General features: G+C 45.3%; 1 protein-coding gene across 1 annotated transcript in view; it reads left to right on the top strand.

Moving 5' to 3' along the window:
• The first annotated feature begins 3,883 nt into the window (after nt 1-3,883).
• Nucleotides 3,884-16,073, top strand: part of LOC121195644 (synaptic vesicle glycoprotein 2C-like) — a 29,311-nt gene continuing 17,121 nt past the window's right edge. The window contains 2 exon segments of the mRNA XM_041059243.1: nt 3,884-4,054; nt 10,549-11,467. Of these exon segments, the coding sequence (XP_040915177.1) occupies nt 10,861-11,467 (607 nt within the window). The 5' untranslated portion in view covers nt 3,884-4,054; nt 10,549-10,860.

The following is a 16,073-nucleotide window of genomic DNA, read 5'->3' as shown; positions in this document are numbered from 1 at the left end:
TTTCTGAGGCGTCAGAGGGGAATCACGGGGATAGGGGGCGACGTGAGCTTTCACTTCAGTGGTCATGTGACATACAATGTCATCAGTGCGTCCTGTACAGTGACTTGCTTGACGGGGAATAAACGTCATAAATGACAGGTGGAGTGAGGTCTTAGTGAGAGGTGCAGCACATACATGCTGAACTGAACAACAGGCGCTGTTATATTTAAAACCATCTGAGCCATAAGCGCTTCGATTTTAAACTATAACCATTTAAATGAAATACAATTTAAAGGTTTCTCCAGTCACTTCCTGGAGACTGGATGCACTGAGTCTGTGTACATTTCCCTTCTGATAGAAAGTCTGCCTCTGCTTTACCTGGGGTTCTCTGTGCGGATCACAAATGTTGTTTCTCATCCACCTCCAGGCCCCCACCCCCTCTTCCCTCCTAGGTTTTCCCCTGACTGCTCGACTCTCTTCATCTCTTTTTCTACGCACGTATAGCACCTCCGGAGGATGTTACATGAGCAGTCCTCCCCTCAAGTCTTATGAATTACCATTTGCGTGTCCATTCAGCTTTTGTCTGTGCTCACAGAAGACTCCCACTAGTCCACAGGTCAACTCAGTAACCTGAGTGTGATTACATGTTGTGTTGACTGATGTACCCTGGCTATACTGCCGCCCACACGTGCCTCATTGCATTAAGTTTCACGTGACACTTACTCACGCACGCACTTGACAGCATCTATACACCCACATACACACAGATGTCATTTGCAGCGCTTGTAATTAGTACACAAGCAGTTTGTTGAGGGTAGAGACGGCAGAGATGGTATTTTTCTCTTCACTAATCTTCCGTTTGTTCAAGTGACGGGAAAGGAAAGTGAAAGAGGAGAGAAAGGTTACAGCCCCGCAGCATTTTCCAGCATCGTCAGGTTCATGTCATGCAGGGTTGTTTGGTTCTTTTAATGCTCAGAAAATAGGCTGTTTCTTTGTGTGATGCTGTATTTATACCTGAGCAGAGAGGAACAGCTGTAACAGAGGAGAGTGATAAGATGGTGGCGAGCGGTACAAATGTTTATCTGATTGCTTTGATTTGATCTTCACTTCCTCTGTGCAAAAAAAACCACAACATAAAGCGACTTAAACAGCAATGAGTCATAAACATGGTGATGTAGCTTAAAACCAAAACCAAAAGGTAGTGAACAGATGCAAAGAGCAACATGGCCGCGTTAGTTTATCCCAAATCATTCATGTTACGTAAGGAACAAACAATCCCTCTCATGCCTTTAAATAAGCTTCTGCGTCATTTTTTTTTTCTGCAAGGAGCAAAATGACTTGACACGTTGGCATTTACCGAAGGTTTGTGGACAAAAGTATCTGCTCTCTGTGGGATTTGGAGACGTGACACATGAAAGATCACAGGGCAAAGGCAAATCAGGCTGTTGTCATGGAACTTTCCAGGTTACAGAAAATGAATGGATACCAAAAATATCATTTCCACCGGCTCATTGACTGCATTCCTTTAATCCTCCGTTATGGTCGGTGCGGCTCAGGTGTGACCACCGTTCGAAGGCACTCATTATGGTATTGCTCTGTTTTATCCTCACAGAAATAAACGGTGTCATATTAAAGTGTAATAATGAGGAATGGCACTGAGTTTGATACTAGTGGGATCACTGTGACATGACTGAAGCCTCAAGCCGCACATTTCGAGTGGAGCCTCAGACGAGAATAAATCCTGGTCGCATCTAACAGCATCACAAATAATAGTTTTGCCTCTGAACTCCTCGTCTCTGCCGCCGCCTCTGAACCCATTCCCCTCCTCTCATCCTCCAGCAGCCTCCTCCTCCTCTGCAACCCTTCACCCCTGTGTGTTAAGAAATGTAATTAACCTTGCTTTAACCTGCCAGGCTATTCCAGAGGCCATTTGTCTTGTTACTTAACACAGTATCTCAACCCTCACCAGCTCTTTTATGTGGCTTTGTTAGAGGCCAGAGATGAGTCCACTGTCGTGCGTTTGGCTGAATGAGCAGCTCTGTTCAGTATCATCTAAGAGCTAAATTGAAGTTTGCTGTTTTGAGAATAAAATCTGAGTCATTGTTCACCTCGTCAAAGCAAAAAACAATTTTTAGTAAAGTTTAATAATGTTAATTTCTACCTGGAACAGAGTTTGTCCGTCACTTTGTATGAATCAGTCTTGTCCTTACTCACTACTCTCAAAATACATTTTTCAAAGCAGTGTCTCCTTGTGTGTGTGTGTGTGTGTGTGTGTGTGTGTGTGTGTGTGTGTGTGTGTAAAGTATGAGCAGTAAGATGAGTGGAGTGTGTAATTACAGGGAAAACAAAGCAGTGCATCCTGATGCATTCTAAAGCAGACCTTGCTAACAACCCCCTTTGTTTTTTATGCATGAAATTATAGGCCCACCAGGGCATATAATTAGAAATCAATTAAACTCCATATCACACATCCAACTAAACTGCTCAAAACAATTCTGCAGTGTATTATCTGAGTGTACTTCCCAAGGGCTGTAATATTGAGAGGTTTGGAAACGAGTGCAAAAGTGTCAAGTTTACTCATAAGTGCTGAACAGGATACGAGGACTGTTGTGTGCGAATGTTAGCGCTTATATAAACGAGAGTTTAAAGGTGTGGACTCGCCCCTTACTGTTTCTCTCAGTCTTATTCTCTGTGTCCACCCACTCACCTGCTTGCATCTCGTATGTATGAGCATATTTTTGATCAAAGACCGAGAGTGAAGGTTCACGAAAAGGAAAAGGAAGAACAGGAGAAGGTAACAGACAAAGACAGATCATAATTATGTCACGGTTTCTTAGTTTGCGTGCCCAGATCATAAATCGAGAACAGAGCTCATGTTATGTTCATGCAGGGACAGATTAGTGCCAGTTGAGCATGTTTGTGTTGTGCATATGTGTGTGTGCGTGCAGGCATGTGCTAATATGAGTGATGTGTGTGTGTGTTTGGTTTTTTTCTATTCATTTCAACCCTCAAATTAAACAACAGCTGCTGGATAGAAATGCAAATGTGTCTGCATTTTTATTGAAGGACTGAGAGGGACGTCCTTCCAGGCTTCCTTCCTCGCTCCTTGAGATCTCTCCCGTAATGGTTATTACTGAGAGCAGAGCAGAGGAGTGCTCATTCACCGGAGTTCATAATGGCTCTTCTCTAGCCATGCAGAGTAGGATGGCTTTTTGGGGACTGCTTGCACTCTCTGCCCAGACGTCCGCGCTGAACTCTTTTAGCCTCAGACGTGTTTTTTTGGGAGTCGTTTGGCGCCGACTGGCACCAGTCATCAAGTCCAAACCTCAACAGATACAAAGATTAATTGCTAATGAATATGATTGGTAATTGAACCCCTCTCAGTGCCTGCAGTAAAGTGCTTTGTAAGATGTATGTCAAACTTATTTTAAGCAGTAAAATCTTGATTATGATCCATTAATGTGATGGACTGAGATTATAAAGTGTAATGGATCCACTGATAAGAGCCTCGATGATTTGATTTGATTAAACTGAACTCTGGGTGTTGGCAGTGAGTTCGGACTCCAGTGGTTTTGAATCGGTGTTGCAGATCCAGCAACAGTCCGTCGCCCCTCAGTAAACTTCTTCCCCAGGAGCCACATCTCAGCCCTCACTCCTTCTCTGCTTTGTTCTCATCCCGCATTCAGACTCGTCCGTGTGTGATGCTGCCAACCATCCTGCATCACCGAGCCTTCGCCGGATCCTGTTGCACCATACGGAAATGCTCACTATTGTCCGTAGGATTCAGGCCTACTGTTTGATTTCAGTCTGCCCATTACTCCAGCTACCCCCCCACCCCTCCGCGTCCTCCTCCTCCCCCCAACACACTCACGCTTCCCACCTCCCCTCAGCCTCTCAGCCTCTCTCGCCTTCCTTGGACTGCAGCAGAGAAACCGCTGCATCGAAGAAGACAAGGAACAAGAAATCTCGGCGCGATGCCTTCCACCTCTGCTGCCGTGTAGAGAAGGAAACCGGAGGACGGACACCTCAGAGTCACCGAGCTCAGTATGACGGATCTGGTCCTTTCTGCTGGATTGTAAGTATTTCTTTTTTTTTTTTTCTTATTACATGTGCCAAACTGTAACTTCCATCTTCCTCCGCACTCTGCTTCAGTGTAACATAGATCTTATTGTTATCTGCCGGTTTGGATCATTGAATACGCAAAACTGAAGCAGGAGATGTCGGATGCACCTGCTGATCAAAGATGCTCTTTTTTTTCTTCTAGTGGCAATAAAATGGTGAATAAACCCTCTGTGCGCACGATTGACGGAAAAGTTGGGCAACTTTCTAAGTTGTCCAGCATGAGCATCACTGAGTGTGCACAGAATTTAAAATCCACAGCGCATAAACTGCATTTGATCAGAACATGTCCTCGTGCGTTTTAATCTGAGAATATTCTCACGCACCTGCATAATTCGCCTTTGTTCTTTTGGCAAAGTTTGCATGAAATGGAACCAAAAAAGGGACCGTGTGCGCAGTTTAACCTGCTGCGCTGTGACTTTTCGGGTCTTACGTGTGTGCGGTGGTAGTGGTGATGCTGGTGAGGCGGGGGTGTTACCGTCCTGACGTGATCGATGGTCGTGGAGAGATGAGTTGGTACACACTCGCGGCACCGCGGAGGCAACCCCGAGCTTTCCCCGTCCGCCGGGCGCGCACATGCAGTCACAGTGAATCTGCAGTGAGCTGCGCAGAGAGAAAGAGAGAGGGAGAGAGAGAGGGAACGGGATCCATCCATTACTCGGGAGTCAATCCTCGATGCAGCGTGAGGAGAGTCATCTCACTGTGCAGCGCGCCGTGCCGCCGCCGCCTCGCAGGGAGGATTGATTCCCAGGCAGCCGGACAGGACGAAATCTAATTATGGGACGCGACTTGCGTCAAAAGACTCCGCGTGATTGATGTTCCTTCCTGTACGTGGTCTGTGGGCTGTGCTCAGCCTGTGGAGCCGCTGTGCTGGCTGCAGTAGTAAACGGTGCAAGTGGAACAAAGAGGAAGGAAAGTGACAGATGAGTTGTGCATAAAGGTGTCCCAGGAGGCTGAACGGGGAGTTTGATTGGATCAAACACGTAGAAATTCTGACCAGACAGGTGTTTGCTCCGGGGCAGTCCTCTGACCGGATAAAGGTTCACTTTGAATAGATATTTGTCAGTAGATTAATGTTTGCCTTCTGCCTGTATACCTCTGTGTTTGCTTTAGCTCAGCCGATGACAATCCAGGCATCTATTCAGTCTATAGAACCATTTTCCGTTGCATGTTATCTCAGCTCCATCCAAACACAAAAGAGGGCTCGGCCTGAATGGGTCTGCACCACATGTCGTGATGAGGGTCAGGGCAGAAAGTCAGGATGCACTCTGACAACCAATCACAGGCCTGGAAAGAACAGAGAGTTTCACATTATCAGGCAGTTCAAAGCCGCTGAACCAGTGGAAGTGTGGGTTTTTGCATCTTTGGATAGTGCCAGGCTAACTGTTTCCCTTTGTTTCCAGTCTTTATGCTAAGCTAAGCTAACCACCAGTGACAAGAAAAGGATTAAATACATTTCCTCAAATGTAAAACTTTTCCTTTTATCCTGAAACAAAAACCAAACAAAGATGCAGGTGTAATTTTATCTGTAAAATAAATAAACACTTTTCTGCTGAACAACACACAAACTAGCAAACAAAAAAAGGGACTACTGACAAAATTTAAAAACACACAAGATGCCATTTTTACATTTAACATAGAACACAGACACACACACACTCACAGTTTCCATCAAATCACAATCTGGGCATCCACACACAGGGGGGGGGTTTCTGTGTGGATGCAGCAGCTGGCCGAGCTCCAGCAGTTAGTAAACCCTCACAGCCCTCGTTATATACAAGCAATCAGGCAGCCGTGTGTGTGTCTGCGTGTGTGTGTGTGCATGTGTGTGCACATCAGGGGGAGAACCCAAGTTAAGTGCTGTGTTGTGTGGTAGTTCCCTTTGCAGCAGTGAGTTTTTGTGTTTGCGCTCTTCACTTGCGTTCAGCGGATCTCGGAGCTGTGAGGCACGGTGCTGCTGTATAATGTAGTGTGTGTTCATTACTTTTAATCTAAGCCTGCTCTCCACTGCTCCCCCAGCAGTCGTGCAACTCCAACAGCCCCTTGAGGCTGCGTGTTTAAAGTGCTTGTTCATCAGCCTGCTTCTCCCTTTGGGAAACCAGGGCACATGTTTCCGCTACCTTTAAAAAGTTCATCTTTACGCATCTGAGAATCTGATCAAGCTTTTCATCAAAGAAATCAAATTCAGTTTTCTTTAGTTATTTGGAAAAACCCTTTACTCTGTGTGATTTGCCCCAGAATCCCCCTCTGTGACCTGTGGGCTTTGTACTGATTTGGTCTCATTGTGTCACCTGTGTCAGCTTCAGGGGAAAAATTCAAGCAGTGTTTTTTTTTTCACCTTTTTTCCAGCAGTGGTCTTATTTTTCTTCAGAGTCACGTTCCTCATCTCACAGATGTCTGCAGTTAGCATGGGATGAAAACTGCACCAGGGACATGCACCTCGCTGTGTTTGGATGGTGAACACGTTGTGATCTGATAAAAGTTTATCCAGGTTCAGTTTTGTTTTTTACAGACGACCAAGTGGCCTAATTTAAATGAACCTGACCTTACAGTTACAGTTGTACTGTAGTTGTGAGATTTTCTTATTGTCTTTTAAATGGGGATTTTCTCGTGCGGCATCTGCAGATCTTGGTGCGTAGTTTTATTCACACGATGTGCGTTAGCAAACGCTCACTGCAGCCATCTGTGGGCACTGCAGAAAGCCTGTAGGGCTCTGAACACACTACTTGCATTTACACACTGTCAACCAGTACGTCGCATGCGGATGCAGGATCTTATCTGTCTGACTTGCATGTTCTGCGTCGTTCATCTCGTTCCCAACTTCAAACTCACAGTTAGTTTCGGTTTTGTTCTTAGAAAGTTTGTTGGAATAGAACGATGTCCTGCAGAAAACATTTTCTCCATTTTCCCCCGGCACAGTATGAGAATATCTACCAAGGTCCCACAGTATGCACCTACAGAGTGTATGCATGTGTGCGTGCATGCATCTGCTGTATGCGCGTGTGTGTGTGTGTGTGTGTTTCCGTGAGTGATTAATGAACGTAGCTGGATGGCGTCAGCGGGCCATGACAGCACGGCTGCGAGGAAATCATTTCTCTCTCTCTCTCCGTGGACTGCTGATTCAGAGCTCGCAGGAATTTTGCTGATTGCTAGAATCACATCATAAGGGTGCTGTTATAATAACCCCAATCACAGCATCGCAGCAGAAGGCGAAGGGAGTCACCATCAAAAAGAAATAAAAGCGGCCATAAATGATATTAGCTTCCCTGTTTATGGGGGGGGGGAGGGGAGGCCAAGGTTGTGGGTTAAAATGTAGGGACTTCTTGTGTCACCGTATGTGGTTCCTCACATCAGCAGTATGCGGTGTGTGGAAACACCATGTAGGTTGCGTCAGAAATAGGCTGGACGTTTGGACTAGACTGTTAAAAATTATCTCTGCAGCTCAAACTGCATTGAAAGACTTTTAAATGTCAGTATTAATGACCGTTTGCATAGGGAGGAGAACGGTTAGCCTATCGTGAATAACGAAATGTCAACAGAGGAGGGATATCTTTCATATTTGGCGTCGCCATCAAGATGGTGTCTTTGAAATTCTTGCCGCACTCGGATGAGAGAGACGAGAGGATGGAGAACGAAGAATGACGGGAGGGAGAAGTGAAGAGAGATTGACAGGAAACCACAGATCAGCACGGGGGAGGTGAACTGAGACCAGGGATTATACACAGACCCGGCTGCCCGTTATGCATCATTATTCATTTTCCCTCCATTATCAAACGTTCTCCCAGCATTGCACTGCAGTCAGTTGATTGGTCTATTTTCTTCGTGGCCATTTGGTGCAGGAACTCTCAGAGCACATCATGAGGTCTATCACAGAGTTCGACCTTTAGTCTCAGACGTCAGGCACTCAGCTGGAGGAGCTGCGCTGCTGGAAATGAGTTTGGGGAAGTTTGCAAAGAGGAGCGAGCTCACATTCTGAGGAAACGTCTGTTCCTCTAAAATGATTTTTGAGATTATTTGCCTCAATACGAAAAGTGTCACTTTATGCTGGAAGCTGCAGCTTCAAGTCTTCATACCAAAATAAAAATGAGACCTATGATCTTCAGAAACAGCTGATGTGATTGTTAGTATATTAAGCAAATTAGCCTGACGATGCCGGGGTAGTAACGGTCTTCTCATAAGAAAGATGTGTCATTTTGCATACAGTCTCATATATCAAGTGTTTCAGTACAACTGTTACAGCTACAGCCGTTCAGGTTCAGCCCATCAGAACTCTCAAGCGGCATCCATTTTATTAATATACTGACTTTTATAACTGCTCACAAAGTCTTATTGTAGAACATGTCGTGGCCTAAACTCCAGCAGCTACAGGAATTTGAGTTGTTGCTCTGAAGCTCGTCAGCCCGGTGCTCAGACGCATCCATGGCCAGAGGGAGTTTGTGTCTCTTCATCTGGCCGTGCACAAAGTTAGTTAGAGCACATTTCCTGCTTCATTTCGTTGGTGCATTGCACCAAAATCTCTTGGGCTGCTTTATGTCGCTGTGGAGCCCCGGGCTCTTGTGCTCAAATGACAGATCTAAACTCATGTTTTATCTAATCCCGCAGAGCAAAGGTGAGCAGAAACACCATACATCAACCTGCCACGGCCTATTTGGGCACTAACCCAGTCTCAGCCCCTCAGCATACGCTCCACACTCCAGGGACTGCAGACACAAATAGAGCATGTTAACATGTTAAGACTAATGTAGAGATGATGGACTTTTTTATTTGCTGGTAGACAAACAGGACTGAAAGGTTCCATTTTATCACACTGACATCAAGACACTATAATATGGAGTGCTACTAGAGTACTTCTATTTCAAGGCCCGTTCATAGGCATTTTTCTGTGAAATCATGGAGAACTGTGCAAAGGATGTCAGTCTTCTGTATATGAATCATCTCACAGATGATATCGTTGCAGTTTCAGGTTGTCTGGCAGTGGTGTTAGTGTGTTTCATCAGCAGGAGCTGAGGTCAGCATCAAAGCTAACAAAATTTAAGCTAAATTTAATTAATGCCAGATTTTAAGCAAAGAAGATGCAGAGTATTCCAGTTTTCACATGTGGTTTGCATGTGTGGTATATTTGTGTTTGTGCAGTTTGTGCTCTGTAATTGCCCTGTCAACATCAGCGTTGCTAAAGGGCTTTGGAGTGGAATGTGTCGGCCCAGAGCTTGCTGCTGTTTCTCCTGCGGCGCTCTTTGGGTCTGGTGGCTGCCGGCCGCAGTGTGGCAGACAGGCGGCCCGGGCCTGATTTGTTGACGGGTCTTCTGAGAGGCCGTGCCATTGTCACGGCCGAGAGAGCCCCGAGGGAGTCAGTCACACAGGCTGACATGTAGTCTGTGCCTGGAAACATGAAGCAGAGATGAATAAGCTCTGACAGAAAACATGGCCGGCCAAATTTCCAAGAATGTCATTTTTCTGAATGCAAAAATACTAATGAATAAATGATGACGGTTATGTGATATAATATTTATTCAATTCAGCAGAGTTCAGTTCCATCTGACTTGACACAAATGTGCACTGAGTCTAAAACACAGTCTCTGTGTCTTCCTTAAAAACCTTAGCCCGTAGGGTGCAACCACCCATACGTCTTCAGTGAAGCCGCCGACACTCCTCTGTGGCCCGGTACAGAGATGACGACAAACACGTCTTTTATATAACCGACCCATGTCTACACACCATGCTCCAAGACGTTTCATTCTCAAGGGTCGGTTCATCACAGTCCATGATCAGACCTACTGTTGTTCTGTCGTCAGCAAATTAATGGGCGAGTGCAGCACATCAGTGGGCTGAGTACAAATCACTGGAGGATCCCAAACCACAGTTCTGAGTGCCACGGTCCTGGAAGTACTCCAGAAATACTTCAAGGACATCAGTTGTAATTAAATGGAGCTCTGTTAGTTTACAAGCTTGGCTGGCAGCTAACAGACTTATCACCATTACACTACACAGCTTTTTTTTTTTTTTTTTTTTGCAGTCAGTTACATTTGTTTGGACTTTTTCTTATTTTCGTTCCAGTTGGGTTGTTGATGGGCTCGTTAAAAGTTTTTTCTCAAAAACATTCAAAACAAGACGAGGCACAAGTAGTTCAGCCAAACCGCACGTTTTTGCCGTTGTGTCCACCAATGGTGTTTTGTTGTGTTGCTACAAAATAGAGATCGGGTGCAGATGCGTAGTAATTATAGGGTAGAGATGATTTTTTTTTTCATATTGCAATAAAAATATCAAAGACGGAAACCATCAGATAATTTTCAGTCAGAACATTTTAATGACATTGCACAATTTGTCCTCAGTTAATCATTTTCTCTTGTTATTGCCCTGTTAGTAATGCATTTCATGTCATACGTCAGTGGTATTTCTGACAGGCGTCTTTTAATCAAGCTAAATGTGCTTTTCTCTTTCTGTCCCCCACAGGCTGGTGGTCTCTTCTACTGAGCTCTGACTGTGGATCTCTCACCGATTTGAGATCAACTGTCTCCATTTCAACAACTGCCCGGCTACTCCCATCCAATGGAATCAGACATCATTACTTAATCATTAGTGTCCTGGCAGCTGAGTGGCTTCTCAGCACTAATAAACTGCCTTAAGCCTCACTCTGTGTGGGGAGAGAAGACCAGAAAGGAAGAAAGAAAGAAACAGGTAGCTTACACTTGTTGCACCTGGTGGAGTCAAAGCTCTATAGAGTTGAATTTAAAGACTTGTAGTGACAGCTATCCCTGTGCCAAGATGGATGAAACACATAACAACAGGAATTCCTTGGTCAAAGGTGCCAAGGACATTGCCAAAGGAGCCAAGAGGCAAGCTGCCAAAAATCTCAGCAAAGCTGTCGATCGTGTCTCAGATGAATACTCGACTCATCGTAGCTACAACCGTTTCCAGAACGAGGACGAAGATGAGAAAAACTACAATACCTACACTCAGCAGGACGGTCACTATGCCGACAACGCAGCCAACGACGAGGACGGTGCCTCCAGTGACGCCACGGAAGGCCACGATGATGAAGACGAGATCTACGAGGGGGAGTACCAGGGCGTGCCTGCCTACAATGATGGGAAGCCTCGGGATGGTCAGGTGGCTCTGGGCCAGCCGGTCTCTGACAGCCTGAAGAGCCGCAAGGAGCTGGAAAATGAAAGACAGGCAGATGAGGAGGAGCTGGCCCAGCAGTACGAGCTCATCATGCAGGAGTGCGGCCATGGGAGATTCCAGTGGCAGCTGTTCTTTGTACTCGGGCTGGCGCTCATGTCGGACGGAGTCGAGGTGTTCGTAGTGGGCTTCGTCCTGCCCAGCGCTGAGACGGACATGTGTGTCCCCAACTCTGGTGCCGGATGGCTAGGTAAGGATCTGAAGATACAGTGGGTTAAGTTGCTAAGTATCCACACTTTGCCGAGTTTGTGTTCTAACACAGACAAATTATAAACACTACTGTGTCTCACCTGTAGGGTTTTATATCCAGGGAATGACATATGAGGAGACAGGCTAAAATACAGAAGCGTAAAGAGCGAAGGAACACCCCTGAAAATCTTATATTTGCTGACCTCCAGTGTTTGGACTTCTTCTGAACTCTGACTTTGATTGGTGCTTATTTAGTCCAAAACATTTAATGTGAAAGAAAAATTCAGATGATTTGAAACCACGTTTTTAGGGACTTTAAAGCGAAGGTGTCTGTTTATGTCAGTTCCACGTCAGTTGGGTCTGAAGACGATGGGGAAAAAACATCTTTGCTTGAGGCTACATTAGCACTAGCATAGCACAGCCGTATTTCCAAATGAACTATTGGTAGTCGGGTTGCATTGTGGGTAATGTAAGCGCCAGGCTTCGACGTGGAAGGAAAACGAGTTGAATAAAAAGATGATATCTCTGGTTCTTCTGTCCGACAGTGGTATAGAAGTTCAGTGCTGCTGTATTCTTTCGAGAAAGCATCTGACCTGAAAGCCTCAAACTTACAGGAAAACACTCAGCTTAATTGGATTACAGGAAACTTAAAGTGGCAACCAAACAGAACATGATGGAAAACAGTGTTGCCTGTGTGCAGTGATGGAGAGAGGAAGCAGGTCTGAGCCTGTGTATTGATTTACTGAGTGGAAATTTCTCAGAGCACTTCACTTCATCAGACATGTTCTGCCTGTGGATGTGAACTATCTGAGTGTTAGATTCATTGCCAAGAATAGTGTGACTGTCACACACAGTCAAGATCCGGGCTGCCTAATGGAGGAGTGACAGCGAGAAATCCCGACTGTGGAGAGGTACAATGTGAAATTCATCTGGCACTGCTTTCACAGCCCATGAATTCTTTGTGGGCACAGCAGTGGATTCTGGCTCATGCACAAAAAAAAATGGAAGTAAAATATATGACATGTACAGACCGGTAGAGATATTTCTTGGCGATGGCGTTGATGAATAAGCGTCCCTGCTAACGATCTGCTAATGAGCTGTGTTGTTTCTAACATGCAGAGCTGTGCGTGGAGAGAGCAGCGGTGGGTGACACGTTTCAGCTGTAACCTCGTTGCTTTAGGAGCTGCGAGCAGGTTGTCATGGCACCAGGTATTTGGATACATCAGTAGGAGGTGTGTTAGAGATGGATCTCTCCCACACTCGGGAAAAGTTGTGTTGTTGTCTGCCGTTAATGCGTCTGTGTGCTTGAATGTGTGCGATTTGTCTTCACTATTTCTCTCTCCAACGTCAAAAAATAGCTGCACAGCCAACCGGCCATTTTGTCAATACACCGTGCTGATGTTCAGCGTTAAATGAAAACATTAGTCACCTCTCATTCCCGTGCAGAGATTACAGACAAGGGAAAGACGCTCACCTTTTCCTTTGTCGTGGTAGGATCGTGTGGTTGTATAACCAAAAAGTGAACGCTAACCTTATTTGGTTTTTTTTTTGGGGGGGGGGGGGGGGGGGCGGGGGGCAGGTTTATTATTCACACAGACTTCACCCGTATTCTGACTCATCTCTCTGTGGGAGACGGGAGGGAGAGAATAGAAAGAATGAGTCATTTTACCAACTCACTCACACACACTGCATAAATAAAAGATGTGTGTATATGCTCACTTGTGGATGTACTTAGAAGAATAAACCTCACGCAGCAGAAGTGATTGGTGTTTTACCACAGTTTCTCCACGAAGGTCGCTGACTCTTTAAGTGGTCAATCAGAGCCTCTCCGGTCGACATGTGTCTGGAAGGACAGTCCTTAGCTCGAAGTGCACTGCATGAAGCATTAAGGCTTTATTAGCATCATTTCAATAAGTGCATAATTCGTTCACATTACACCGTTCTTTATTGCACATAAATGTAGAACAGTATGTGTGCACCGGTTAAATTAAGTCACGTCATAAAGAAACACCATAACAGCCGTGCTGACAGAGTGGAGTGGAAGTGGAAGGATTTCAGGACCAGTACAGACGAAAGCCTCTCGCTGAATTTATGCTCCAAACAGACTCGTTCATAAGAAGTGTTTATAGCCAACCCTGCCTCCTGGAAGTTACACTCATATACTGCTAAACAGTTTCCCAATTACACTGTGGTGGCACTGTAATCACTGCCTGGATTATGTTCAGAAGCAACATTATTATTAGTAGTATTTCTCTTTTTTTTTTTTTATGGATGCAGCACTGTATTTATTAACAGCAGTGGAGGCGCCTAGGAAATGGATGGCAGGTGTACAAAGCACAAGACTGTTACACCAGAGACTGGAGTTTCCATCCGCAGTCCCATCTGTGGTTAGGCCAGGAATTAAACCAGACCACAAACTTTCCCTGAATTTAACCAAATCCCAGATCAAGGTTGGAACAAGTAAGATGAAGTGTTTTATTTTAACACAGGCAGTGATGAGGAGATGATCTCTAGTTGCGGTTGGGGCTGAGGGTTAGTAATCCGGGGATCCACAAAAAAGTGAGCTAGGTGGCTGGTTAATTACCTGCTGTTACCTGCACAACTGCACATACATGGCACAAAATAAAAGAGACCCAAATCTTCAGAGGGGCCTTACTGCAACTAAAATGCTGCAATATGCTACTTTTACATTTCCATTTTTACTGTTTATTAATCTTTTCCTCCAAAACAACTTATTCATGCATTCATTCAGTAACATTTCACTCTCTAAACTACTTAAATGTACAAGGTCTTTTACCCAGAATGGCTTTCCCTTTAATATAATAGAAAAGGTGAGATGCTGTAAAGATATGGGATGTTCCAGTTCTTTTTTCAGCCTGCTCTTGTCTGTCCTCTGTGTTACCCTCCTGCTGTAATCCCTCTCTTACACTCTCTCTGCGTCTCATAGCCATGCAGGCGATCTGAAGATATGGGCTGGAGTTAATCTCTGCAGCATTGTGCTTCACTGCAGTTTAGCCATGGTAGACTGGCTCACGTACCTCCCCAGAGAAAGAGAGGGAGAGGGAGAGCGCGGCTCTCACACACTTCCTATCGATGCCCTCCCCTCCCTTTTCTCTTCCACCACATATGGCTTTAATTTGTCTGCGGGTGTTTTCCTGCATTTTCCTGAGCATGTTCGGTAAAATGTGTTCTTGCTGCCTTGAAGCCCTGTCGCAGGACTCGAGGAGCACATCTGCATCCGGGTCAGTTTGGAGGCGCTCTGTGTAACTGATGCCACTCGTCTTTGCTTTGACTGGTGTGGTTACCTTGTGTGTGTGCATTCGCAAAGTAAATCAACACAATGCGGTGATAAATAGGCTCCGCTGCAGCCTGAGGCTAGTTAATTAAAAAATCCAGGGACGACAACATGAGCTACTATCTCTTCACTCCCTCTCTTTCCCACTTTCTTCTTCACAACAAAGCACCACCTCAGGATCTATTCGCCTATTCACTGTCCAGGCACAGGTCGCAATTCAATGTGGCTTTACCCTAAAACCTGAATGATTGAGCTGTTGTGCGTTTCTTATAGTGTGGAGCATCGATTTGAGCGGGCAGCATGAACAAAGAGCCAGATCCATGTGCATCAACATGTAGAATGAAACTCTCACACTAACCCATACTCACGAAATCTAATCCAATTTGTGTACATGGACACGATAATGTGCACAACTTTCAGATTCAAGACACTGTGAACTTTTTCTGTGTGACACCAGACCACGCCTAAATGTGAGCTCCTAAAGTTTGTGTGTTTCATTCATAGGTTGCAGATTGAAATACGTTGATTTGACAGTTGACACATTGACATCAATCATTTCTGCCTCTGTGAAAGTGGAAAGTTTTAATCTCTGTGACTGTGGTGTGACTGACGGTGTGTGTGGATCAGGTCACTGTTGTGTTAGTGCCGAGGACATGTTCCACAGATGAATGTAAATGAGACAGAAATGCTGAGTATTTTGAGTGAACTCCTCCACTGCAAAAACAAATCAGCAGGTGTTGATGTAATTAATATCTGAGCACTGTGCTTCGTTTCCGGGGGTCTCCTCCCCCCTCCCTCCCTCCCTCCTCCGTTCTCATTCCCTGCTGTAACCCACCTGTCAATCACGCGTGGTCCTCTGGGAATCCCCTCATCTGTTAAAATCCTGACGCTCTCACTTAATGTCCTGAATGTTCCCACTGAGGAAATTAGCGCTTGATTCTACTGACTGCTGCCCATCTGCCTGCGCTCTCCTCTCATCCATGCCAGGACGCTTCACGGTGGCGAGGAGAGGAAGAGAGAGAGAAAAAAAACAAAACAGAGCAGAAAAGTGTCAAGAGAGAATTCCACTTACACATAAGAGCTAATTACTTCTGGAGACAACTTCAGAGTTAGCTGAAATAATCCCTCTAGATGCAGAGGAAAGCTGCACAGTGTACCGTTAAAAGGCAGCATATGTCTGCGGGGAGCTTTTGCTAAAGGAAAAGATTAGCACAACAGTTCAGGTGGGCTCAGCACAACTTTACTGAGACTGACTGTGCTGTGGCATCGAGCCACGGTGTTTATGCTGGATGTGTTTAAAGGACTTATTCAC

This window comes from Toxotes jaculatrix, chromosome 16 (assembly GCF_017976425.1).
Source record: "Toxotes jaculatrix isolate fToxJac2 chromosome 16, fToxJac2.pri, whole genome shotgun sequence".
NCBI classification, from domain to species: Eukaryota; Metazoa; Chordata; class Actinopteri; family Toxotidae; genus Toxotes; species Toxotes jaculatrix.
This window is presented reverse-complemented; position numbering and strand designations above follow the sequence as displayed.